Below are 26123 nucleotides of genomic sequence, written 5' to 3' on the forward strand. Positions count from 1 at the left end.
GCCACCACTGCCCAGCCCACATATTTCTTTAAATAGCTCACATCATGGATTTCCAGTCAGTGCTCTCCATGCTATCAAGAGAATATTTAAATATATATATATATATATATATATATATATATATAGAGAGAGAGAGAGAGAGAGAGAGAGAGAACTAGCTCAGAAACCATTAAGCATTCGTCCTTCTTTATCTAGAACTACTTATGGTACCAAGATCTGCATTAGACAGGCTTCTGTAGAGGAATAGAACCAATAGAATACGTGCATATTATCATAATGGATTATTGGATTGGCTGACATGACCGGAAGGTAGCAGCCCAGCAATGGCTGTCTGTATACTGGAAAGGCACAGAACCTGGTAGCTGTTCAGTCCAAACTGTATGTTTCAGCAGCTCCAAACAAGTGCTGAAAGCCTGGAGGACCCCTGAAGAGTCACTAGCAGTAAGATCATTTGGGAGACTGAAGACCCTGGAGTCTGATGGCAGCCAAGGATGGCAACAGTAGCGGTAGAGGTGCTCACTCAAAAGGGAGTGAAGAGGGGCTGGAGAGCATTTGTAGTTCTTGCAGAGGATCCACGTTTGATTACCAGCACCCACATGGTGGTGCACAACTATCTGTAACTCTAGCTTCGGGGATCTGACACCCTCTGCTGCCCTCTGCCAGTACTGCATGCAAATGGTGCCCATCCATGCATACAGGTAAAACACTAGTACACAGAAAATAATAACCAAGTCTACAGATAGTTCTTGAAAAGGAAGTGAAAGCAGACAAATGCTCGCTGCATTTCACTCATACGTTTATACCTTGGTGACCCACCAGAAGATGGCACTCACATTGAGGGGCAGCTCATATGCTCTGGAAATGCCCTCATAGATATGCCCAGATGTGTATCTTCTAGGTGATTCTAATTCTAGCCAAGATGCCAATCATGGCCAATCATCGTGACTCTATGATTAACTATTTCTGTTGTGATTATGTCTGTCTGCATCCCCTCAGTAGAATGTAGGCTCCTCAAGGGCAGGGATTTGTTCTGTGTGTTCTATATTGTTCAGTCTTACTGTTCTATCACCAAATTCTAGAACAGTGTTTGGCATGAACATCGAGTGAAGCCTTAGTCTCTATTCACAGCACTAACGCAATGGACTTACATGGGGGTTAGTGCTCAACGAATGTTTGTTGAGTTAAACCAAGACCTAAAAGCTGTAGGAAAACTTAGAGTTTTATCCATTATATGGGTGGTTTGAGTCAGATGGCAAGGACTTACATCTTTCAACTATGTTACCTAGCTGTGTTAACGTCTCTGGACTTCCCATTTTTATTGGTAGAATTAAGGTAACTTTAATTCTGCCTTGATAGGGCTTTTTGTTTGTGCTTCAGACTAATGACTAGTCATTGTCTGCTAAAGAGAAAACAAAGACAGTAACAAAAAGTTAGGCCAGGCGACACCTGTAATAGCACCAATCAGGTAGTTAAGGCAAGATGGTCACTCAGTCTCAAAAAAAAAAAAAGATTCTGTCTTATCATCATCCCTTTCCCCCCTTCTACAGGAGAATCTACGGAGACCCGCTTCAGCAAGTATTCCTAGGTGCTTTTGCAGAGCCGCAGAGCTGGCTTTTCTCACATCAGAGCTTTCCTTGTCACTTCCTTCCTTCTACTCTGGACTCCCTTTCCTCTCAGCGTCCCAAGGCTTCTTGGCCTAACAATAACCACGGAGTGGAGGCAGAAGTGTCTGAGGCAGGCTTAAGTAGTTTTCTACTATTGCCGGTTCTGGGGTTAAGTCTCTCACTGGTGATGTAAGAAGGTCGACTATGAAATAGCCATTTCAGGGCCTAGAGGATCGGAGAACAATGGTCCCGATTCGGATATTTAATAGATCTAGATGCTGCCCTCTTCCTTGGTCCCCTGCAGGAGGCAGCACTTCTCGCACCCTGCCCAGATGCCCCTTTGGTCTGTTCTGTTGCTGTCTTTACTTCTGGTGGCCCTAGCTTAGAGCAGGCTTAGGGACCCATTGAGCATCTCACTGCAACTCCCTCTTGGAAGTGGGGCGGGGTGGAGTGGGCAGAAGACAGCCTGAAATTGGCGACAGAGGGACAGGGGGTCGTGCTCCTCAGCTCTCCAGTGGTCCAAATCTCAGTCACCTAGACCAGGGTATCAAGTACCCCCGAGAACGGGGGAGCTGTGGCTGAGCTCGGGGGGGCGCCTCTGCTTCTGTTCCTTTAAGGAGCGGCTGTTTAGCATTCCTGCTGCTGCCACCGCCGCTGCCTGATTCTGTACGCTGATTGGCTGGAATCAATTGAGAAGGGAGCCAGGGAAGAGATGCTCTTGACTACACTCAGATCCATCCTGGGGACCTGAGCAGAAGAGGTTCTCGCCGCGCCTAGCCTTTGCCTGGGCTCCCGCTTCTTCTTTGCCGCTGGGCCTTGGCCCAGAAGCCACAACGGGCGACACGGAGCCACCAGTGCTGGAGGGGGAGCCGTGGGCTCGGGGCAGCGTGGGGGCAGAAGCCCCGGGACGCCCGCCCGGCCCCAGGCCCCGCTCCGCCCGGGCACCCCCACGGGTGACCCCCCCATCCTGGTCTGAGCAGTGCGAGTGTGCTCGGGAGCCCGGTGGTGGTGGTGGTGGTGGTGGCGGCGTGGAAACTGGCGTGGGCTGGGGGGTCCGAGCCGCGGGGGGCAGTGCCATGCACAAGCACCAGCACTGCTGTAAGTGCCCCGAGTGCTATGAGGTGACCCGCCTGGCCGCCCTGCGGCGTCTTGAGCCCCCTGGCTACGGGGATTGGCAGGTGCCGGACCCCTATGGGCCAAGCGGGGGCAATGGGGCCAGCTCCAGTTATGGAGGTTACAGCTCGCAGACCCTGCCTTCACAGGCAGGGGCTACCCCCACCCCTCGCACCAAGGCCAAGCTCATCCCCACAGGCCGAGATGTGGGGCCAGTGCCCCCTAAGCCAGTCCCCGGCAAGAGCACCCCTAAACTTAACGGCAGTGGCACCAGCTGGTGGCCCGAGTGCACCTGTACCAACCGAGATTGGTATGAGCAGGTAAGGACCAGCGGATGGGCGGGTGGTGGGGGCTGGTGGGACAACCCAAAAGGACTAGGGATTGGGGTCTAGGAAGTCTGGGAAACAGTAGGGATTGCTGGGGCTCCAAGTCTCTGGACCCTGAGCCTTAACACTGCGGCTGACCAAAAATATAGTGTTGCAAATATGTGCACCCTTGTGTGTCTGTTTAGGGGGTCTCCATTTGAAGGGGATTGGGAGGAGCTGTTTGTGTCGGGGGTGATGGTATGGCGGAGGGGCACATTTTCTAGTGTGGGGGATTTGGGTTTGTCTCAGTGCGGCGAGGGGGGGAGGTTGGCAGTGTCTCTGTGTCTGGCAGGGGGCGGGAGGTTCTGCGGGGGTTGTATGTGGTGTGTGTCTCCACAGGAGGGGAGGAGGGGGCATGGTGCTCTGCGTAGGGGGGGGAACATATGTGTTTGTATGTATGTTGGGGTGTGTGGAGGAAAGTAATGGAGCTTGTGTGAATGTATGTAGCGGAACCCATGTGCGGGACTGGCTGAGCTTCATCTCAATACCATGAGTCCCTCTCCATCCCAGTCCCTTTGTGTGTGAACGTGCACATGGATGTGTGAGGATGTCTCTCTGGATGTGGAGGTGGCTCTGTAGACGAGGCTTCAGGAGTAGTTGTGTTTGCCTATGTGTGTGTCTCCATGTATATGTGTGTAAGCATGTGGTTTCAAGAGTGTACACGTGTGTGTGCCCGCGCACGCGTGTGTATACATGTGTGTGTGTTGTCCCTGGTGAGAAGCGCTTGACAGGAAAAAGAGGGGAGGGGGAGGAGGCGAGACACGTCCCGAGCGAGGCTGAGAGGCTGCTGAGAAGGACAGACTCTTTTGTCCAAGCCGCTTGCTCTGAAGTGTGTCTGCTGGTGGGGGGGGGGGGGTGAGGGGTGGGAGGTGTTAAACAAGTCTCTTTGCTCCAAAGCAGGCTTATTGCCTGAAGCCAGGCGAAGGGTAACTGCCCTAGTGCAGGGTCTTCCCCGAGTGGGGCATGGCCCTTGTAGGTACCCACAGATGTGGGAGAACTTAGCTCCCCAGCTCTGATTTGGCACAGCTTGGGAGCCCCTGGGTGCTGGGCACAACTCCGGCTTCCACTCCCAGCCTGAACTGCCAGCTTAGAAAATGGAAGGAGCATCTGTGGGAGAAGCAGCAAAATGGAGGCTGGGCCGGCAGAGCCAGGTCTCTGGCATGCATGCGGAGGGCCTCTCTAGTTCTGCCGCCCCCAGGGTGGAAGGAGAGGAGGAGGCTTTGCCATTGATGGCCATGTGCTGAGTGCCCCAAGCTGGTGACCATTCTGACCATCCCTGTCCTCCTCTGAGGATGGGATGTGTTTCCACCTAGAAGAAAAAGAGGGGGCTTCTTGGAGTGAGGGATCCTATGTACTGCTTTTCTGTCTGCCTACACCTCTTCCTGTGTCCCCTAGCCTTGGTTTTTGCCCTCTCCAGTGAATCCCCTCTCCTTTGCTTTTCCCTTACAAACACATGCTCATGCTTGGCCTGCCCAGTGGGAGATAGGTGCCAATTCCAGGGCTGGGCTCATTGGGTACCATTTCTTTATCCAGACTGATCTTTGGGTGGCAAGGGTTCTGAGTGGGAGTGGGACCAGGGCTAGAGCGTGAGCAACTGGGAGCTGAGACCTCCAGGTACCACCCAAACTGAGCTTGGGGGGCATGGCTTGGCACATGTGGGCACACATGGTGCACCAGGGGCACAAAAGAGCTGCATGGATTTTCTTTTCCTCTGTAGTTATTGCATTGTACTTCAGTCAACTGTGTTGGTCTGGGGGTGGGGTCTCTGAAGAGCCAGAGGTTGTTTTCCTCCTGGGACCAGGATGAGGCTGGAATCCTACCACTGACTCCTTAAGACCACAGAACAAGAAGGAGGGAATAAGGGCGGGATGGCTAGTCAGCACTCTTGAAGCCAGCCCTGCAAAGGATGGGACTGGGAAGGGGGAAGCAGAGCCGGAAAAACAAATGAGCCCTCACCCTTTCCAGCAGTTCTCCCCTGGGGCGGAAACTTCCGAAAGGTGCAAGATGGCCATTGAAATGTGGATTAGTGCTGGGACACTTGGGGAGAGAGACAAGGGGGCTTCTTTAGTCTTGGAAATGAATGTGGGAATGAAGAAGCAGGTGTACTTGTCTGGGAAGAATCAGATTTCCGCTGGAAAACCGGCCACAAGCTTGTCTTGTCAGGAAGGCCATGTCTGTGTGCTGCTGAAAACAGCCTGTGATTTGGGAATCATTTTCTTGCCTGTCTTCTCATGGCCACTGTGTGTTAAAGGGCACATGTTCTGCTTCAATGTCTGTGGGCCATCAGGTTCTCCTTCACGGGGAATTTTGCCTACTCCAGTCCTGTCCTACCCCTGGTTTGTCCTTAGACTCCTGACCAGTTCCCACCCCGACCCTTTCTTCTGGGACACAAAGGATTCAAGTTGAAAGTCCCTTGGGAAAAAAAATGGATTAGAATTTTTACTCCCGTCCATTTGAGAACTTGAATTTCTGGAACCTTTGAAGAAAGTGTAAAAATAGGGCTTCCAAGGTACTCTGACAGAAATAACACGGAGAAGGGATGAGTAGCCAAAATGCCCCTGGCCTTGAAGCCTCCTATAATCCAAAGAGCACCTACACAGGTTTTACACCCCAACTCCCAGTGTGCCCTTAGGCACACCCTACAACCTCTCTGGGTCTTAGTGTCCCCAGCTGTCATGTGAAAGTGGTTGGCTAAGATGGTGTGTGCTGTCTTCCTGTATCTGACATTGTGGGAATGTATGATCCCGAAGTCAGGGGGAGCTGTGGTTCAGAAACGGAGAGGTTCCCTAGCCGGGCTTCTGGGCACTTCCTATTGATGCTGGGTGTGGTATGGTTTGCCCACCATGCTCCATCTCTGCCATCCCCCTTAGGCCAGCCCTGCACCCCTCCTAGTGAACCCCGAGGCCCTGGAGCCCAGCCTATCGGTGAGTGCACCACTGATTGGCTCAGTCTCAGACAATTGATCTGAACTAAACAAGCTGCTGGCTTTGGACTTATGGTTGAATGCAAGGGGAGGGGTGTGCTCGCTTGGGGTCAGCCTGTCCCCATCTGTGCTCTAGTGATATCCAGTGGTGTGCTTGAGATCTTTGTGGGAGCGGGGAAGGAAGCACATTGATTAGAGGGCAGCTGGCTGGGAGGGCAGGAAACTCTGAAGGAAGCACTCTGTGTTCCCTTAGGTGAACAGCAGTGATGGCATGTTCAAGTACGAGGAGATAGTACTGGAGCGGGTAAGTTTTCCAGTAGGGAGGGTGGGAAATGGGAAGCAAGGGTTGCATCCAGGAGAGGGGAGGGCCCTGAGCAGCATTTCAAGACTCGAAGGGGAGCCTTATTGAGAGTATGGGGAAACAGGGCCCTCAGAAGCCATATCATTCATCTACCAAATAAATGTTCATTGATCTTGCTTACTGAGGCCTGGAGAATTGGGGTGGGGGGTTGGTTTGCCGAGGCCTCCCCACCCAAATGGTCAACACAGGCTGAGAAACTGCTAGGCTTCTGATGAATGTGCCCCATCCTACCATGGGACCTGGAGAACCTACTCTGGAACATAGAGGGAGATGGAGTGCCAAGACCCTTCTTTCCTGTGCTCTCAGAATGAAATGACTATGCCCTTCCACCCCCTTCTCAGGGCAACTCTGGCCTGGGCTTCAGTATCGCAGGTGGCATCGACAACCCTCATGTCCCTGATGACCCTGGCATCTTTATTACCAAGATCATTCCTGGTGGAGCAGCTGCCATGGATGGGAGGCTGGGGTGAGATGGCCTGGAAGCAGGGCTGTGGGTGGAAGGAACAGGATGGAGGCGAGAAGACGAGGGTCAGCCTGGCAGCATGACCCTTCTGTTAGATCAGAGAGGGAAAGGAGAAAGGGAGAGGAGAGGGAGGCTATAGAAGACACGGTAGAGGGATGGTGGCATGGTGTCATGCCTCTCGGGCTTTCCCCACAGGGTGAACGACTGTGTGCTACGGGTGAATGAAGTGGACGTGTCCGAGGTGGTGCACAGCCGGGCTGTGGAGGCGCTGAAGGAGGCAGGCCCTGTGGTGCGGTTGGTGGTGCGGCGGCGACAGCCCCCGCCTGAGACTATCATGGAGGTCAACCTGCTCAAAGGGCCCAAAGGTGTGGCCCCCCTGGTTCCTAGCTCTAGCCCCCCACCCCCACCCCCAGGTCCTAGGTCACAGCTGCTCCGTGGGGGAATGGAAGGGAGTGGCCTTCCTCCTAGCATGAGTCCTCCAGTCCCAGCTCATAGCCTTCTTTCTTGACCTCAGGTTTCACCCCTTACTGCCCTTGGGGTGCTAGGCTGGTGTTTGGGGTTCCTGGTGGGAAAGGAGCTTTTGGAAGGGATATTGGGATAGCTGGTAGGGAATCAACTTTGCAATGTAGGAACTGTGCTGATCTCTTTTTGTGGCCCTTTCCCACCTTCCTGCTGGGTGCCCTTTAGGCCTGGGTTTCAGCATTGCTGGAGGCATTGGCAACCAGCATATCCCAGGAGACAACAGCATCTACATCACCAAGATCATCGAAGGAGGAGCTGCTCAGAAGGATGGCCGCCTACAGATTGGGGACCGGCTGCTTGCGGTGAGACAGCCTTCATGGGGATGCCCAAGTGGGAGGGTGGGGAGGGGCAGCCCTGGTGACCCTCTCACTACACCTAAGCCTCAGCAGAGAAGGAGGCATTTCGGAGAATTTCAAGACTATCACTTGAGTTGTGTATACCCAGGAATCAAGACCCTAGTTCTTTTCATGGTAGGGTCAAGCACCTTTATATCCCTTTAGTACTACCTCACTTGGACCTGTTAGTATACTTAAAGGCCATTCCTTTGAGCTCCCTGGAGAGGTTTCTCTTTCTTAGACCCACCCCAGGGTGTCTCCTCTTCCAGGTGAACAACACCAATCTGCAGGACGTGAGGCATGAGGAAGCTGTAGCCTCACTGAAGAACACATCAGATATGGTCTATCTGAAGGTGGCCAAGCCAGGCAGCCTCCACCTCAACGACATGTATGCTCCCCCTGACTACGCCAGCAGTACGTACCCATTGGTCTTTGGCCTTGGTTTCGGGGGGCCGGGGGTAAAATGTCTGTACAAATACAAATGCCTGTGTCATAACTGAGTCCAGGCCCCAGTCCCTGTGCTTGGGAGTTGGGTGTCCTTGGGCAGGTTCTTTTCGCACCTTTAGTTTCCTCTTCAGCCTAAAGGAGCTAATGATACTTATGCTGCCTTCCTCATTGGGCTGGTGCAAGGATCAAATGGGATCATGGATGAGAAAGCCTTTGGAAAACTCGTAGGCTATAGAGATGTGAGGGATTATTATTAGTCACACCCCTACCCATGCCTTTCTTTGTCGACTGCCTTGACTTCAGCTCTTTCTAAGAGGCCCAGGGGTAAGCCCAGGGTTTAGAAAAGGACTGAGGAGGAGGAACCCTGGGGTGAGAGTGGGGGAGTGGATAAAACAGAGGGCTGCGCCTAGGTAATCAGCATCCCTGGGTCGTTTTTTGCACCTGAGGTAGGGTGTATGGAAAAATCCTTGAAGGGGGTTGGGAAAAATTCCATAGTGGGGGCATCTCTGGACCATTTTCTTTCTTTTTCCACCTCAGCTTTCACTGCCTTGGCTGACAACCACATAAGCCATAATTCCAACCTGGGTTATCTCGGGGCAGTCGAGAGCAAGGTCACCTACCCTGCTCCTCCTCAGGTGCCCCCTACACGCTACTCTCCCATTCCCAGGCACATGCTGGCTGAGGAAGACTTCACCAGGTAAGACCCTATCCTATTCTTTCCACCTAGAGTGGAGTGAGGATGCCATTTTCTGGCCGGCAACAGTGAGGCCTTGGGACTCTAGGAGGGGGCAGAGGTGGCTGCAAGAACGAGTTCTGCCGTCAGGGGGAGTGCCTAGCGAGTGGCCCAGAACAGAAAAAGCAGATCCGGGGTGGGGTGAAGCATTTAGGGGGCTGGGGGGAGGGGTCGGGTGACGGGGGTTTCCTGCCCCGCGACAGTGGCAATCCTCTCTGCGGTAGCCATACATAATCACTGAGGAAGGTCTTTCAGCCCACGGGGTCGTCGGGACTCTGAGAGACCGCCAGGCCGGCCCGGGACCGCGCGGGGAAGGGCTCCGCCCCGTGGTGGTGGCGGCGGGCCGGGGCCGTTGAACTGGTCAGGCCGGCCAGGGTTGCAGGGGGACAGGTTTGCGGGGTGGGGCCCAGGTGGCTGCTGGGCCGGCTGCAGTGGAGACGGAAGGGTAGGCTGAGCCGGGGAGAACCAGAGGAGCCATGGAGAGGGCTCGCAAGTTCTCAGGCTCAAGCTTGGCCCTGGGTTTGGGCACGGCCTCGGCTTCGGCCTGGAGGAGGGCCTCGCAGAGGTGGGCCTGGCCGCTCCGCTCTCTGAGGCCCGGAGGGGATGCCAGGTAGGGAGCATCGCACCCCAAGACTCGGAACAGCAAGAAAGGAAGAGGCTCATTTGAGGCCTGGGCGAGGAAAGATGTAACAGATGAAGATGGCAGGATGGGACAACGTGCTGGGGAGTCGGGCGAGTTGTCGAGATACACATGTGCAGAGAATTCCGCTCACCTGGTGGCACTATGACCATTTAGAGACAGCTTCCTTGAATATGGCCAGTTTTAGTCAGTTTTTTAAAGAAATATATTTGTCTCCTCTCTTCAGTGTAGCCCTTAAGCACCATTTCGGGACCTGGGATTTTTTTCATCTCTGTCTTCCACACTGGCCAGCAGTAGCTGTTAGGTTGTTGGGGGAGGGTAGAAAGGGTCCTAAATTGGAGGGTGGGACTTCAGAGCTTTGAAGTAGCAGGTGTAGTGGAAGTATCTTTTGGATGATGAGGGCCATCAACCCAGGGTCACTCCACTGCCCTTAATGGGTTTCTCTTTCAGCCTAGGGCCTTTCACAGACCGGAAGACTCAGGGGAAGATGAGCGAGTGAGCTGGGAAATGTGGGCTCTAGAGTTCTGGCTGAGGTTCTGTTGACCCGAGAGTGCGGAGGAATGCCCATTGGGAAATTGACTAGGGCGCTTTAGGAAGAGGAACTGAAACTTGGCACCTGCCATACCAGAGCAGCCAAGCAGGTTTCAAGAGCCAAAGGGGAAAACAGGGTATCACATATAAAAGCCCAAGTCTTTTCCTACAGCAAGTATGGCTCTCGTGACAAACTGGTCTTCGCAGGGTCAACAGTTCCTGTCATCCTTGGTCCTGACCTCCCTGTCATGTCTTTACTCCTTTTCCTCCAGAGAGCCCCGCAAGATCATCCTGCACAAAGGGTCTACAGGCCTGGGCTTCAACATCGTGGGAGGAGAGGATGGAGAAGGCATTTTTGTTTCCTTCATCCTGGCAGGAGGCCCAGCCGACCTGAGTGGGGAGTTGCGAAGGGGAGACCGGATCTTATCGGTGAGACAAAGGCGAGGTGGGAGGATGGGTGCTGTGCCAAACTAAAAGGGAGGAGGGGAGCCCTTGTGTCCGCCAAGAAATATTTCTTGAGATGAGGGAAGGGCTAAGAACTGAAGAAAATGTAAATTGTCTTTATAAATATCTTTAATGAGGGAAAAGGGACCAAGACTGTACTTGAGGAAGAAATGAATGTCCCTGGATCTTAAGTTTGATTGGCATTTGACTTCCACAAAAATAATTATTATACTAGTGATAGGCCTAATTTGGGGGGGGGGCAAGAATGGAATTTGGGGAAAACAAATCCAAATCGGCTGAGAGATGGGCTGTAAGCCCCTTTCTAACTGCTATGACTCTTTCTTGCCATTGGGGTGACTCACAGCTCTCTCTCTGGACAGGTAAACGGAGTCAACCTGAGGAATGCCACTCATGAGCAGGCAGCAGCTGCCCTGAAACGGGCTGGCCAGTCAGTCACCATTGTGGCCCAGTACAGACCTGAAGGTAAGGGAAGACTGGAAGACGAGTTGAAACCTATACTTAGTGTTGGCTTTTCCTACCAAAGGAAACAAAGCCTTTGACCAAATCTGCGGTCCTCTAGTGCGGTAACCTCTTATTTCCTTTCCCTTCTAGACAGTGTGGTTGGTTTGGGTGGTTTGGGAGCATCAATCAAGGGGCGTTTAGAGCCTGCTGATGAGGGGTGCAATATTGCACAAAGCCAGTAGTGGGCAGCAGCCCACGGGGAAGAAGGGCCACAGATTTTAGGGCAACTGGAAAAGCCAAGGAGAAGCGGAGGGCTCAGAGGCGGTGATTGGAATTGTGTGCCCTGGAAAAAGAGTAACTCTCGGTTAGAAGGACTTCAGAGTAAGAAATCCTAAGCGATCTTGGGTCAAATATTTGTGAATCCCATTTATCTCCCTTCATCAAAATGACTGCAAGACCCACACAGGCTTTGAAAGGTGATGCTAAACCCTTGGGATGGGGCGCAGTGGGGGGGGGGGATTTCAGGAGAAGACTCAGCCAGATGGAGAAATTTGTTTTCTCAGCTAGCAGGTCCTCAGCAGGGGCGAGTGGGCGGGGCCAGCTATACAAACAAAGGTGTTTGATTGGCCGGGGCCCGCGGAGGCCCAGGTGCTGAGGTGAACCATAGGAAGGCGCGCCCCAGCCTGCGAGCCTGCTGGACAACCATTGGCGCGCCGAGCGCGGCCTCCAGCCGCACGCCCCGCCCCCTGACCCAGGCGGAGGGCGACGGGCGCCCCTCCTCCCCTTGCGCCTCTGGCGTCTCCTCCTCCATCCCCTCCCCCTCCTCCCCTTCTCCCCTCCTCTCGCGCGCCCTGCTTTGTGTCCGTGGTCTCCTGCGCGGGACAGAGGGACCGGCCGGAGCCGGGGCTTTCTCGACACTAGACCTGAACTCCGACTGGGCGCCAGGTGAGGTGGGACGGACCGGGGCCAGGCCCCCTCGCAGGCCCCCCTAGCCTCTCCACTGTTCTGTTCTCAGCCTTTTTTCCAACATTGCGCCCCATCTCTGTCCTCTCCCTCGAAAGCCTGAGCTGCGCACCCCGCGGCCCCTTCTCCACCTTCGGGGTTTGCTCGGCCTGCATCTGGGCCGCGAGGGGCTCTCGGTCCACCGAACCCTGGCTTTCACCTCCGTGCCATCACCGCTTCTCACGCATCAGCTGTGCCCCCTTAAGCCTCAGTGCTGCCCACAGCCTCCTTCCTGCTGCGTTCCTAGCTGCCCTCGAGTCCTCGCAGGAATTTTCGAAATCGTCCCTTTCCCCCATGCGCATTTTCTCTCCCTAACCCTAAGAATGCCGGCGATTAGTTTAGGATTCTCGTGCCCCCCCGTCTTCTCAAAGCTTTCATTCGGTACCAGACGTCTTTCGTCCCCCCTCCCTCTTGTAAGGCTGGTCTTTGTCCCTTAGGGCTGCAGCGCCCGGGTTTCCTTGGACACCTAGGCCCTGCAGGCCTGTAACCCATGTGGAGGAAGGGACCTGGCCCTGGCAGGTGCTCCAGTTTTGCGAGCAGAACAGGAGAAGCCACCCGGGATCCCTGTGGCAAAGCTAGGAAGCCTCAAAAAAGCGACCACCTTTGTCCTTCCTGCCCCTCCCCCACGCTGGTTCCGTGCTTTCTGAGCCCTAAAGAGAGATGGCCTTGTCACCCTTTACCAGGCTCCTTGGGAGATACGAGTGAAGGGAGTTAACTAATAGGCGATCTCGTTAGTCTCAGGTAATTGGAAAGAGAGATGCAAATGGACATCTCGACTCCTTCATCTCCATGTTTGGCTTTCAGCTTCCTGACAGGGAATGAACGCACCTTATGGGTCTTGTTTTTTATGAATCAGGCTTGTGCGGTTTGCTTCTCAGGAGAGAATTCGCTTTTGGATTTTTTCTTAGCAACTAACAGTTATCAGTTTTGGCTCTCAGTTTAAGAGTGGGTTCTGCAAAGGAAATGGCTTCTCATTGCCTGCCTGTCCCCCTCACTGCTCTCTCTCTCTCTCTCTCTCTCTCTCTCTCCCTCCCTCCCTCCCTCTCTCCCTCTCTCCTTCTCTCCCTCTCTCCTTCTCTCCCTCTCTCTCTCTCTCTGTGTGTGTGTGTGTCTGAAGAGCCGATGCTGTTTCGGTTTTCTCTCTGATGCTGGGCATATGGAAACAATACTGTTGAGTTTGTCTGGTGGTGGTATGCTGGAAACTGGTGACTAACTGTTTCTTTGACTTTTGTTTGGGGAATGCAACTGGTCTGCATAAAAAGCTGTAAGTAGCTAAAGTGATTGCTGCAGGGTTTGCTGCTCTCAGTGTGTTTTTGAGTTTATGACATCGCCTGAGGAGCTGTCTTGTGGCAAGTCCTTCTTCCACTTGCTGCACAGGGCCTTCCTTTCAGGAATTAGTTGAAGCACTGCTTAGCAATGCCTCCCCAGCCTTATTTTTTCTTTGATTTGCTCAATTCAACAGAGCCCTAATAAGCCAAGCTTTGTCTTCATTTGCAAATGTATCTTTAGGTACTGGTCGAGACATCAGACATTCTGTATTGAATCCACACTTTTCTTAGATTAAATCCTTGTATTTAATGGTAAGGATTCCACATTGGTAATTTAAAAATACATTAAAAATGGTTCTTTGGAGGATTGCATCATGGTGGCTGCTTGCGAGGTGAATAATCCAAATAAATGTGTCTGTTGGCAAAAGTGGCAGAGACTTTGCATACTATTGGCTAAGCAACCGTTCGAGTTGGATTTCTCACTTAGAACGTGAGCACTGGAAAGGGTCAGATCACAGTCGGCACCCCTACTGTGCAGACTGGAACAACTGTGGGAGAGTTAGAACTCAAGTGGCCCGAGGTCACACAGGCAGAGTTGCTGAGGGTCAGCAAACCATTTGATTTTGAGGTCCACCAGGGGCACATGCAGTGCTTGTAACAACTGTGACCCAAGACTCGTGCAGAGTGGAAGCCCACCAGGAACCAGGGTGGAGAAATACCAGGGGGCTAAAGGAATGCGGGAAAGACAGATCGAATGGAAGGGGACTCTGCGAAGGCGCCGTTCCCGTGCAGGCTTTGACTACATCATATTTAGCACAAGTGCTTAAAATAGCGCTGACTAATTAGAACAGTCAGGATAAGAACTTTTTCCCTGCCTTTTAAAATGGTTTAGATGAGATATAAGTCATAATAGCACTCACTTCCCACATGTAGGTCTATAGTTCAATGACACAGAGTTGTGCCTGTATTGCCACAGATAAATTTACAACATTTTTATGACCCCCTCTCATTTGAATACATAATGAAGGACAAGCATTGGGGATGTGATAGGCAGTCGCTTCCTAATGTATCTCCCTTGAACATTCAGGGGGCTGGATGGCAATTTAAAATGCTCATACCTTGAGACTTTTTGTAAATATGTTTGCTTAGTGTGAACTAATGAGGTATAGGAATTGGCTCTCTCTATTTGTGCTTTATATTGTGCCTAGCATGGGTGTCTTACAAAGTGTTTTCATGATGGAGTTTTGGAAATAATGAAATAGAAATAGAACTGCTAAATGACAAGACACCACAGTAAAAGATGTTATTTAATAGTTTCACTTCTGACTGCTCCAAACTGTAGTGGATTTCAAAATCCTACCTGTTAGCTAAAAACATCAAAATGGAAAAATTTAAACAACTGGTACTTGGCAGAGGCTTTCTTCCAAACTCTTTTAAACTGGATAATAAGCCTCATTGACTTATGGAATTGTGGCACCAAGGTGAAGGTGGGCTTGCCATTAACATTTTGAAATGTACATTTTGTTTGCCTAGTTACTCTGTTTTGGCCTTTGCTTAATTTTTTTTCCTTTTTTTTATTTATTTATTAAAGATTTCTGCCTCCTCCCAGCCACCGCCTCCCATTTTCCTCCCCCTCCCCCACCTTTGCTTAAATTGAGCTAGTGTTTTTCTGGAAAGACCTTTTGTTTTTAGAGTAGAAACCTGATGTTCAAATCAAGAAGTGAGTCAGAAATTGATCACCTAAAGTAGCCCAACTGGGGACTGATCCTTTGTGAACAGTTTTTTCCTACTGGAATGCACATCCACATAGGGTATGAGTATGCCAGTCGAGAGAATGACTTTTTCCATTTTAAGGGGCTGAATGGGCTCACCACAGAAACCCTTTCACAGAAGGCCTGAACAGCTAGAGGCCAGGGCAGCTAACAACTAGAATGTTTCAAAGGGTTATTTTTCCCACAACATTTCTCCAAATCTGGAAATGAAGGGTGTAAACATTACTACCCTATCAGTATGATCTGTCATGAGAGCAGAGCTAAAAGTACATCAAGGCAAAGAAAGTTTGAAACACCTACTACATTCCTAAAGCAAGACCAAGGCGAGGACAAAGATGGTTCCTCAGTAGTGAAGAGGTGGAAAGGCCCCAAATATCCATCAAGCCAAGAAAGGGTAAACAAAATGCACTCTCAGCAGAGACCAGGTTTTTATTTTACCATCAAACAGAATAAAGAACTGATTGTCACAACATGCTTGTGAACCTTAAAAGCATGAAGTACTCCCACCAGCACTTGAGAGGCGGAGGCAAGCAGGTATCTATGACTCTGAGGCCGGTCTGGTCTATATAGGAAATTCAGACCAGCCAGGGCTACATAGACCCTGCCTCAAAAACCAAACCAAACCAACAAAAACACAATATAAACCACATATTGCATGATTTTATTTACATATATGGGCCATAAGAGGCAAATTAATGGAAGCAAAGGACCTAGGGCTGTGGTGAAGGGAGGAATGGGAGATTTTCTCTGTTCCTCTCCTTTTAATACACAGAGAGGGGCAAGCTTTGGGAGGGTGACAGGTTGAAGATACTTGCTTTCTAGTGTATCTCCCCTGCACAAGTAGGGGTTGGACATCATCTAACCTGTGGACTTGGCACATAGGTTGTTAAATTGCTTTATTTAGTATCACTATGATACTTTTTTTCTGAGACAGGGTTTCTCTGTGTAGGTAGCCCTGGCTGTCCTGGAATTCACTCTGTAGACCAGGCTGGCCTCAAACTCAGAGATCTTCCTGCCTCAGCCTCCCAGTTCCGGGATTAAAAGCGTGCCTTTGTTTTGTTTTTTGAGAAGGTTTCACTTTGTAGCTTTGACTGGCTTGGAACTTGCTATGTAGATCAGACTGGTGTCAAACTTCATAGAAGCATTTGCCTTTGCCTCCCCAAATGCTGGTGGGATTAAGGGTGTGTGCTACTACACCTCATTTATCTCAGCTTTTCAGTTCAGGTGATTGTACAATCCTGTCCCCAAAGAAATAGTAGTGGACAAGGGGTTTCTGGAAGAGTGTGAGAGGCTCTCCTGCAGAAACAAAGTGAATTTCCCACAGAGAGTGATTTTGTTGTGGGAGGGGGGGCATTTCCGGGAGGTGCCAAAAGGTAGAAGTTGTGTTGCTCAATTTTATAGCAAATGTATACAGGTTTAAGAATGTTAATGGCATAAGTAGGCATTTCTCATTTCTTTTTAATTTTTTTTGTTTTTATTAAGCTATACATTGATATCCAGGGCTTTATGTATGTTAAGCAGGGGTGGTACCACTGAGCGACATCTCAGCCCTGTCACTCATTTTTTATGACCTTAACAATTTATTTCAGACTACACATAAATGGAGCTTAACAGCTTAACCATCATCCCCAAACTTCTTATCTCCCTTAGCCCCAGGCAACCACAAATCTCCTTTCTGATGCTTGTGGGGTTATTGTTTTTTCTGAATTTTTCATGTAAGTGAAATTACATGGCATGTGGCCTTTTGAGACTGGCTCCTTTCACTTAGCACAAGATCAAGGCTAATTTATGTTGTAGCATGTGTCGGTACTTCATTTCTCTTTATGAATAAATAATATTCCTTTGCCTGTGTGTGTTGTTTTTGAGTTGTTTCTACTCTAGAATGATTATAAGTAATACTTTATGAACATTAATATTCATATTTTTCAATGGACATAAGCATACATATTTCTTGGAAATAGTCTCTGGATTTGGAATCAAGTGAACACTCAATGTTCACCCTTTAAAGGCCTGTCCAGGCCTGTACCATTTTTGTGTCCTCCCCAGCACTTGTCCTTTTGGTTGACACCATCCTGCTTTGTGTGAAGTGGTATCTCATTGTGGTTTGGATTTGCATTCCCTGATAGTAATGTTGAGTGTATTTCACAGGCTTATTGTTTGCTGCTCAGTTTTGCTCTGACTGGATTCTTATCCTGCTTATAGATTAACTTGAGAATAAATAGAAGACCCAGCATGCTATTGGGCCAATGATGAGAAGGCACCTGAGGGTAACTAGCTTTCATTCTTATCACCTGCGTGTGCTGCAGGGGTTTAAGACTTGAGTAAAGGTCCTTTAGCTAGAAATGCTGACCTGATGAAAAGATAGGGCCCACCTTATTGGGATATAATTCACATGCCATAATACAAGCATGTTCGCTTGAAATATACATTTCAGTTGTTTTTACAATTTTCAGAAAAGCATTTTGATTACAATTTTAGGAATATTTTCTTGCCTCCCAAAAGCCTTGACCCTAGCAGTCACTCCTTGTTTCCCCTTAGCTCTTTCCCTCCAGACAGCCCTAGGCACCTTCTAATCTTTTGTGGGTAGTTCATATAAACCTTGCAATATGTGGCCTTTTGTGCCCAGCTTCGCTTAGTGTAAGCTTTTCATGGTTCAGTCATGTTGTGACACGTGTCCGTTCTTCAGTGTTTCAGGGTGGAATAATAGTGCAGTCTATAGTTAGAGCACATTTTGTTTTTCTCCATTCTTGAGTTGATGGGCATTTGTGTTCTCTTCACTTCCCCACTCCTGCGAATACTGTGTTACAAACATTCCTGAAGAAGTTTTTGTGTGAACAGATGTTTTCAGCTTTCTTGGATTCACACCTGGGAGTGAAGTTGCTATGGGTCAGAAGGTAACTGCAGACTTTGAGGAACTGCCAGACTTTTTTCTCAAAGTGATTACACCCTTTCAGGCCCACCCAGTTTTGTAAACTTAGAAGACTGAGTGTGAAGCTTTCCTTATGGTTTTGTTCCCTGGCGCTGCATGTGTGTTTGTGTTGGGCTTTTCCATATTCCGTGTTTCTGTAGCCCAAGGACATGGTAGTGAGATTTGGCACAGCATTTTGAACCTAGCTAGGCAGGTGCTTTCTTGTCCTTGCTAGGTGGTGTGAGTCAGAGTCCTAGGAGCTTTGCTGTTAGTAAAATATCAGATCTTCCTGCCAGGTGGAATGATTACTTACCGTAATATGTAGTAATGAAAATGGATTATTTCTTAATGTAATTATAGAGTTTGAGGGTTTCTTTTTTTAATTCATTGTGTTATGTGTTGAAAACTTGACCCTGATATTGACACTGTTGTTGAAAAATACTTTAGAATTATATTTCACGATAGGGATAATGTTCTGTTGCTCTAAACAGAGGAATAGAAGTCGAATAATTTGGGACTACCATTGCCCCTGAAATTAAAACAATTCTTTGCTGACCTTGTGTAAGAATACATGCAAACACAAATGTACATCCCCACACATATATCTGTTAGCTCAGTGGACACTAGACTTATACATATATGATATAGCGATAATATATCTATCTACATCAGAGAATCCAAGCTCCTGAGAGCTACTTCTGAGTTTTTCTTTAAATGGATAAAAGTCCTTGACTCTTAGACTTAGTTTTCTAATGTATAAAGAGAGGATATTATGCAAAATGACTGGTGATATGTTTTCTAGCTAAAATTCTGTATTTAGATCAGTGGAAGTAAGTTTTGAATTCAACTATGAATTCTTGCTTGTATCTATCCACTTATTAAATCACACGGTCTTGAACTAATAGCTGCCTTGCTTTGATAAAGGCTCCTGTCCATCCCTCTTTCTTGCGATAGGCTTTTATCATCTTGAAAAAGGCTTCTGTTTACTTTTCACTCAATTCACAGTTTCTTTAAAAGCAAAGGCCCCAGAGATTTTTTGAATTTTCTGCTTGACAAAATTAAATGATGAAATAGTTTGTTAGATTAAAAAAATGAAGATAAACATGTTTTCTATAAATATGTACTTTTAGGATTTGGACTTCAAAAGAGAGAAAGAATTTTGTAAATGTGGGGTTAAATTCCAGACTAAATTTTCTAGTGTTTTCTAAGCACCCTGAGAAAGAAGTTGTAAGCACTAGTCTGCCTCTCTCAGTGGACAGGTTTACTGCTTTGCGGGTTAGGAAAGTGTGGCTGTGGGGTATGCGGATTTCAGTAAGGCACTCGGTTCCTTGTTTTTGTCTAAAATGGCTGGGTTAGAACAGTTATGTATGTGTTCATGTGGATCTGTTTGCATCTGTTTGCTGAGCTAGGAGCAGTGTATATAGAAATTTCTAGTACAAGCATAAGTTTTATCCTTAGTACGCTGTTGGTCTGTTCAGTGTGCCTGCTTACCAAGATCCCTTAAATTTTATTCCGGGATATAAAAATGTTAGATATACATTTATGGACAATTGGAAATATAGAAAATACACAGTCAAAAAAATTCAAATCACCCGTCAAACCACCTACAGGGATAATCCTTGGTTTATGTGCATCTTCGTATATTTCTTTTCAAACTTTATGTATTTATATTTTATCTATCATTTAATGTGTCTGTAAGCTTTTAAAAATTAGATTATTCGATTAAGGTAGTTTTATATTCTTTCTAATGTTTCAAACCACATCATGAATATTTTCCTAAGTCATTATATATGATTTGAAAAAATTATTTGAAGTTGTTAAATAGTCCCTTGTGTGTGCCATAGTTCAGGTAACCAGGTAACCATTCTTCTGTTATTGACTGTGGATACTTAGTTTTTCTCCCAATATTTTGTTCTTCTAAAATACTTTGATGAATATCCTTGTGCAAGGTTTCTATGAATCTATAATTATTTCCTGAGAATATGTTCCTTTAAGTGGAATTATTCATTTAAAGGATATGAACATGTTTAATGCTTTTGATGCATTTGTTTTTCAAATTAGTTTTTACCTCTGCAAGCAGTATAAGGAAGGTTCTCCCTCCAAGATTCTCACTAATGTGGATTAATTTTATTTTCATTCTTTTGGCAGTTTTATACATGCATATAATGAATTTCAGTCTTTTCCACCTCCCATTACCCTCTTTTATTTCCTCCCCTCTTCTGCTGAACCCCTTCTTCCCAACACATTCCTCACCTACTTTCATGTCTTTTTGCTTGTGTGCCCCCACTGAGTTTAATTAGGGTTCCTTGCATGAACATAGGTGGGAAGTTATTTACCAGAGCAAGGGCAACTTATCATCAATCACTGTACCATTAAAGAGAGAGACAGCCCTTCCGAGCCACCATTAATTGGCAATAGCTGCTTGTGGGACTGGAGCTTCATGAGCCCCTCCCCCTTCCATGATGAAACGTTGATGGGCCTCCCCAATCTTGTGCAGGTCTTATGTAGATAAGCAGGGTTGCAGTGAGTTTGTGAGTGAAATCACGGTGTCTTTTTTTTTTTTGCAACATACTTCCCCATCCTCCAGCTCTTCTATTCTTTTCACTCCATCTTGATCTGGCCAAGCCTTGGAAGCAGGTGATGGTGAAAATCCATTTAGGGCTAACACTTTACCATTCCTTATTCTCAGCACTTCCACCAATTCTGAGTCCCTTCATTAACCACCATTCAATTCAGTAAGTAGCTTTTCTGATAAAAGCGGAGAATAACACTGATCCATGGATATAGACATGAGTGCTTAGTCGGCTCTTTGACCGCATATCCACCCAGAAAAAAATGATAGAGCCTATGATCTATAACCATCAGCTCTTGACCAGGTTTACAGTATACAGCTTGAATTCCCTTGTGGGGTGGTCCTCAAATCCACTCACAAAGAGTTACTTCCATCCATCATTCATTCCATCATTGCATCAATGGGTACATCTTGCCAGGCTGGTCATTGTTGTAGTTTACAGGGTCACAGATGGATTAAGACTGTTGATAACTTCTCTTCTAGTAGCCTGGGTAGCACTCTCTAGCACTATGAAGACTAGCCAGCTAAAGAGGAAGCTGCCAACTCAGTTCCAGCTTAATTTCTCCATGCCCTGTGACCAAAGTATGTGTACCTTCAGTAGTAGGATCTTTTTTTTCTTTTTTTTGATTTATTTATCTTTATTTTATGTGCATTGGTGTGAAGGTGTCAGATCCCCTGGAACTGGATTTTCAGACAGTTTTGAGCTGCCATGTGGGTGCTGGGAATTGAACCCGGGTCCTCTAGAAGAGCAGTCAGTGTTCTTAACCGCTGAGCCATTTCTCCAGCCCCCAGTAGTAGGATCTTAACCTCTAGTTCTGGTGGGCAGCCAACAACAGGGCCAGTAACCTTATTTCAGTGCTGAGAATCAAGTCCGAAGACCTCACGTAAGCTAGTAAGACTCTTTACTACTGAGCTACACTCCTGGCCCTTTTTGTTTGAGATGGTGCTGCTGTGTAGTCTAGGCAGGCTTTGAACTCAAGCATCCTCCTGCCTCAGCTCCCCATGTGCTGGGATTACAGCTCCCATCCAGTGTTTCCCTTTCATTTATTTGGTCTCTGTTGGGAGGTCTCGAAGGTCCTTCCCTATCTTGACAGAAAATAAATACCTGGCTGTATTTTCTTCTGGTTATTTAATGTTTTCGTTTCATATTTAAAGCCTTACCTTGCCTACAGTTTACTTACGCTGTAAAGGAGACAGGTATTCTTTCTGTTCCAAACTGTAATGAGTTACTTCATTCCCATTTATCAAGCACTCCATTTCCCCACTGTCTTAAATTTCCACCTTTATTATAAGCAAATTTATTTTATATATTCATAATTTGGATTTGGGGTTTCTTATTTTCTTCTGTCACGTTTTACCTGGATTATCTTATTGTTTTAAGGAGAGATTACCTAAAAGCAACCACAGATATTTTAGCAACTACAAGTTAGAGGGATCTTTCTCTAGGTTTCTTTTTCTGTTTCTGGCCTCCTTCTACAGAAACTGAACCTAAAAGAGATTCAGATGATGCTGTAGTAAAGATGGTGGAAGAGCTTTGGATTCTGTGGGAGTGTTACTGTGAAAGGAGGTTGAGATTAGATTGTTGACCTGGTAAAATACAGAAATTGGTTACATCAATTTAGATTGGCAAGCTTCATCATAAGCTGTGTGTATTTTGGTCATTATGAGGTAGCATCACCATTAAGTAAAAATTTGTTCTGAGAATGCCTACTTGGTACTGAGAGCAGGGTAAAGGTAGAATTCTGCCTTTATTCTAAGGTTTTCTGCAAGAGGTATTTTGCTTTGGGTAACCTTTCTATATACTTTGACTTGTGCAGTAAGGAAGCCAAACACTTTGTTAATCTTTCGTTGGAACATGCTATGTGAAGTTTCCTTTGAAGTAGGGAGAAGGCCCTATCTGAAGCTTTTACCCAATGTGAATACTCATTCTTAGCTTGATGGATGCAAGGCACTTTTGTACTCATTTCAGACCAGGTGACTGAGTGTAATAAAACCTTTAGTGAGCATAGCACTTTCACCCAAATGGCTAGCTCTTCCTACATCCTCACTAGATGCTTGTGAGACAGACATGTAGACAGACAGACACACCACACACACACACACACACACACACACACACACGAACGTACACATGCACCAAAACAAAATGAAGCAAAAAACTAACCACCCAGTCTGTAGGGATAAACTGGAATTTTTTATGGCATGCTTACACAGTGCATCTTGTTTTCTGTTTTTTTTCTCAGCATACCTCATGATGCTATCAGAGCCCTGGCTAAATGTGTGTATGACTGAGAAAGTACATTGTGACAGGGCACAGATCAGAACAGGTTTCTGTTTAGTGCTAGTCATCATTTCAACCATTGTTCTAAGGGTAGACCTGGAAGTAGTTTTCCTTAAGCAGTATTTGTCCATATGGAAGCTGTTTGTCACTTGTGCTTTCTTACATAGCCTTGAGAATTTTTTTTGCAATTTATACATTTTGCTTTTTTAATTCAAAGAGTTTGAGGTTATTTGTAGATTTTTAGATTTTGTTAAATAAATTAGCGTAATCCTAGATTTGATTCCTTATGAACCTCGCTGATTTTTTTTATAATCATAGTGTTATAATTAGAAGAGACTTTCAGAATTGTTTAGCTTTAGAGATATTGGATTATTTAAGTAGTGGGCCCATAACCCAAAGCTTCTTGATTAATTGTGATTCAGAGAAGTGTACTTTTTGGCAATTCATGTATGCTGTACTAACAGGTTTCTTGTTGCTGTTCTGTTGAGAATGGTATCACTATAGTTCAACCTGACCTGGAACTCACTGTGTAGCTCAGGCTAGCCTTGACATTGCAGCAGTTCTGTGCCTCGCCTTCCTGAATGCTGAGATTACAGATGTGTGTCACCATGCCTGGCTTGCTAACAGGTATCTTGATGCACTTATTTTACCTTCAACTCCATTCATTTATTTGGAAGATAGAAAGGGCTAGAGTGTTCCCATACGTGCTTGGAGTTCACACACATCCCAATGGTTCATCCTCCAAAGAAAACCATAAAAGGCTGAAATGACTTACACTCATCAAATCTGTGCCTCTCTGTGGAGCTTGTAACTTTGTTTCCACCAGTGCTCTAGAATTTTTCATAATTGGTGAGTCCTTAAAGCCTTTGGGAGTCTCCACAATGGCAAACAAGAACTATGTGAGTTTCATATCTGAATGGCCATACTTCCATAAGGACGGATAAGCTTTTTGGATAGCTGTTTATTCATTTTGAACATGAGCTAGGTAGGATTCAGCCATGCCTTTCCTACTCAGCATTTTGTGGGGCCTCAAGGCCAGAAAGTTCTAAGTTCTCTCTCTATTCTTCCTATGGACTTACATGTTACTCCCCCCAGGGAGAACTTTGCTGAGATCTACCGCTCCAAGTAGATTGGGGCACCCTTTCTAAATCTCCCTCTACATTTTTATTTATTACAGTTTTAGCAGTTGTAATTGAAATTGTAATTAAATAGTTTTTGTTGATATGATTGTAGTTTATGGAGACCGTTTTGATTACAGCTAACACAGTGGCACGCAGTAGACACTTGAATAAATACATGAATGGATAAAACTCCTACGGTGATAAAAGAATGGTGTTGAAGGGCAGAAAAAAGGTTTGGCTTTAGGCAGTGGAGAGAATTTCAGGAGGAGGGGTTAACAGATGTGAATGAATTATATTCAAGGCTCCCAGACCACAGATATCAAGAGCATGTGTATAATGAGAAACATGTAGATAATAGGCAGGAGAATGATGGAGCAGTCCTTGAATGTTTAGTTCAAATATCAAGGTAAGGTTCTTTAGTTGCTGTGATCATAGATACTTGGATGGTGAGGTCTAGAAGCTGAAGTTTCATGGTGACCAAATAAGGATCTAAAGACCAGTTAGTACAATAGAGCAGTGGCCTAGAGAAAAGGTGACACAATGTGACCTAAGTCAAAACAGGGCAGGGCTGGGGTAGAGATAAAACATTCTGACACTGGTGTGGCTGCACATACTTGTAGTTCCAGCTATTCAGGAGGTCGAGGGTGGAGGATCATTTGAAGCCAGGATTTTCAGCAGGCTTGGGTGACAGTGAGACTGGTCTCTAAAGAAAATAAAATAGTCAAGAGAAAATGAAGAGAAAAGAAAGAAAACAGTAGAAAGGCAATAGTCAGAAAGCAAGAGGTAGGTTGAGGACATGATGTGATCAAGAAGAAAGATCAGAACTTGGGAAACATGTTGGCTGTGCACAGGAAAAGTGGGGGTGTCAGTTATAGTATTGGGACATTTTAGTGTCAGGAAAGAAAGGCTTGGGTTTTGAGTAGGAGAAGGCACACTGGGTGGTCAAGTCTAGTCTTAGATGTTTATAGAGGCAGGTAGGTAGAACATCTTAAAGGTCGTAGCTGAAACAAGGAATTAACAGTGCTTGGAAAAGGGAGAGGGAGACCTGTGACTGGGGCCTAATGCTAGAGTACTAGCAACTACACCCACCAGTAGAGCAGCCCTTTCCATTATTGTGCAGAGAACGTTCTACCTTCCTTTGTCTCTTCCTTTCCATACTTCATCTTAGTCAGAAGGTCAGGAAATGGTTTCTGTTCCAGAGTAAAATCTTGCCTTTACTTTGCATTACTGAAAGGCTCATTAAAGTCTTATTTCCCAAACAAAAGATCAGTCTGTCCTCAAAGGTAAATTTTGCCTCTACTTCTGCAGAAACCAAAAAACTTCTGGAAGCCTCCAAATATCATTTTATTTCCACAGTCAGAAGGGCTTCAGAATGTTAGGGTTCCATTTAGTGTAGTGACAAGCAAAAATTTGCTTTTTTGTAGCGCTGAGATGAAGCTCGGGGTCATATGCATATTAGGCAAATGCTCTACCACTGTCCTGTATCCTGAGCCCTGTGATTTGGATGTGCAGTGATTGGTCATTTGACTCTGAACTTTCACTTTGGGAAATCTATACTTCAGATGGGTTCATACAATTATAATGCAACATTGATTGCAATATTAAAAATTATTATGTGTATGTTAGTGCACACCTGTAATCCCTACACTACAGAGACAAAGGCAGGATTGCATTGAATTGAAGGCCAGCCTGGGCTATACAACAACTGAACACTAGGCTATCCTGGTTGTATAGCAAGACCCTGTCCCAGTGAGCAAATAGTTTAAATGTACATTGACCAGGATATGACTGAAGAAGATATTATGGCCTCCACAACATGCAACACTTTGTGGCCATTAATATGTATGAGGTCTTATATTTTTGTAGTGAATGTGAGCAGGTTTCTGTGACATATCAGAGAATAAAAAAGTATGTGTATGAATCTGTGTGATCTGTGAATACATTGATATAAAAGATGTATGAAGGTAAGCTTGGATGGTCACATAAGAAAAATACTAACAGTGGTTGCTTCTGAATAGTGGAAAGAGGAAACCATACAGAAATTTCAAAAGAAGAAAGTGGAAACATTTTTTAAAGTCAAAGGCTGGCCTGAAGCCCAGTGGTAGAGTACCCGCCTTAGCATATGTGAAGTCTTGGGTTTGACTCCCAGTGCTGCAAAATGTTTAATGAATCATGTGTTACTTTTGTAGATTTTTTTTTTGCAGTTGAAAAAAGGCATTTATTGAGGGGTGAGAAAACACACACATGCAACATACA

The 26123-nt window shown here is 46.8% G+C and overlaps 1 protein-coding gene across 3 annotated transcripts in view; it reads left to right on the plus strand.

Moving 5' to 3' along the window:
* Positions 1–2343: 2343 nt before the first annotated feature.
* Positions 2344–26123, plus strand: part of LOC121443291 (disks large homolog 3-like) — a 49811-nt gene continuing 26031 nt past the window's right edge. For 2 of the 3 annotated variants that reach the window (XM_041644992.1, XM_041644993.1), the window contains exons 1-10: positions 2344–3037; positions 5953–6006; positions 6259–6309; positions 6708–6832; positions 7025–7194; positions 7517–7653; positions 7956–8100; positions 8671–8830; positions 10310–10466; positions 10862–10964. In XM_041644992.1, coding sequence (XP_041500926.1) covers positions 2681–3037; positions 5953–6006; positions 6259–6309; positions 6708–6832; positions 7025–7194; positions 7517–7653; positions 7956–8100; positions 8671–8830; positions 10310–10466; positions 10862–10964 — 1459 coding nt within the window. In that variant the 5' untranslated portion in view covers positions 2344–2680. Of the gene's footprint in view, positions 3038–5952; positions 6007–6258; positions 6310–6707; positions 6833–7024; positions 7195–7516; positions 7654–7955; positions 8101–8670; positions 8831–9082; positions 9477–10309; positions 10467–10861; positions 10965–26123 lie in introns of those variants that run through there. The other variant, XM_041644994.1, reaches the window with a different exon arrangement.

This window comes from Microtus oregoni, unplaced genomic scaffold, assembly GCF_018167655.1.
Source record: "Microtus oregoni isolate MIOR12 unplaced genomic scaffold, Mior012 000104F_ref0000108, whole genome shotgun sequence".
In the NCBI taxonomy this organism is placed as follows: domain Eukaryota; kingdom Metazoa; phylum Chordata; class Mammalia; order Rodentia; family Cricetidae; genus Microtus; species Microtus oregoni.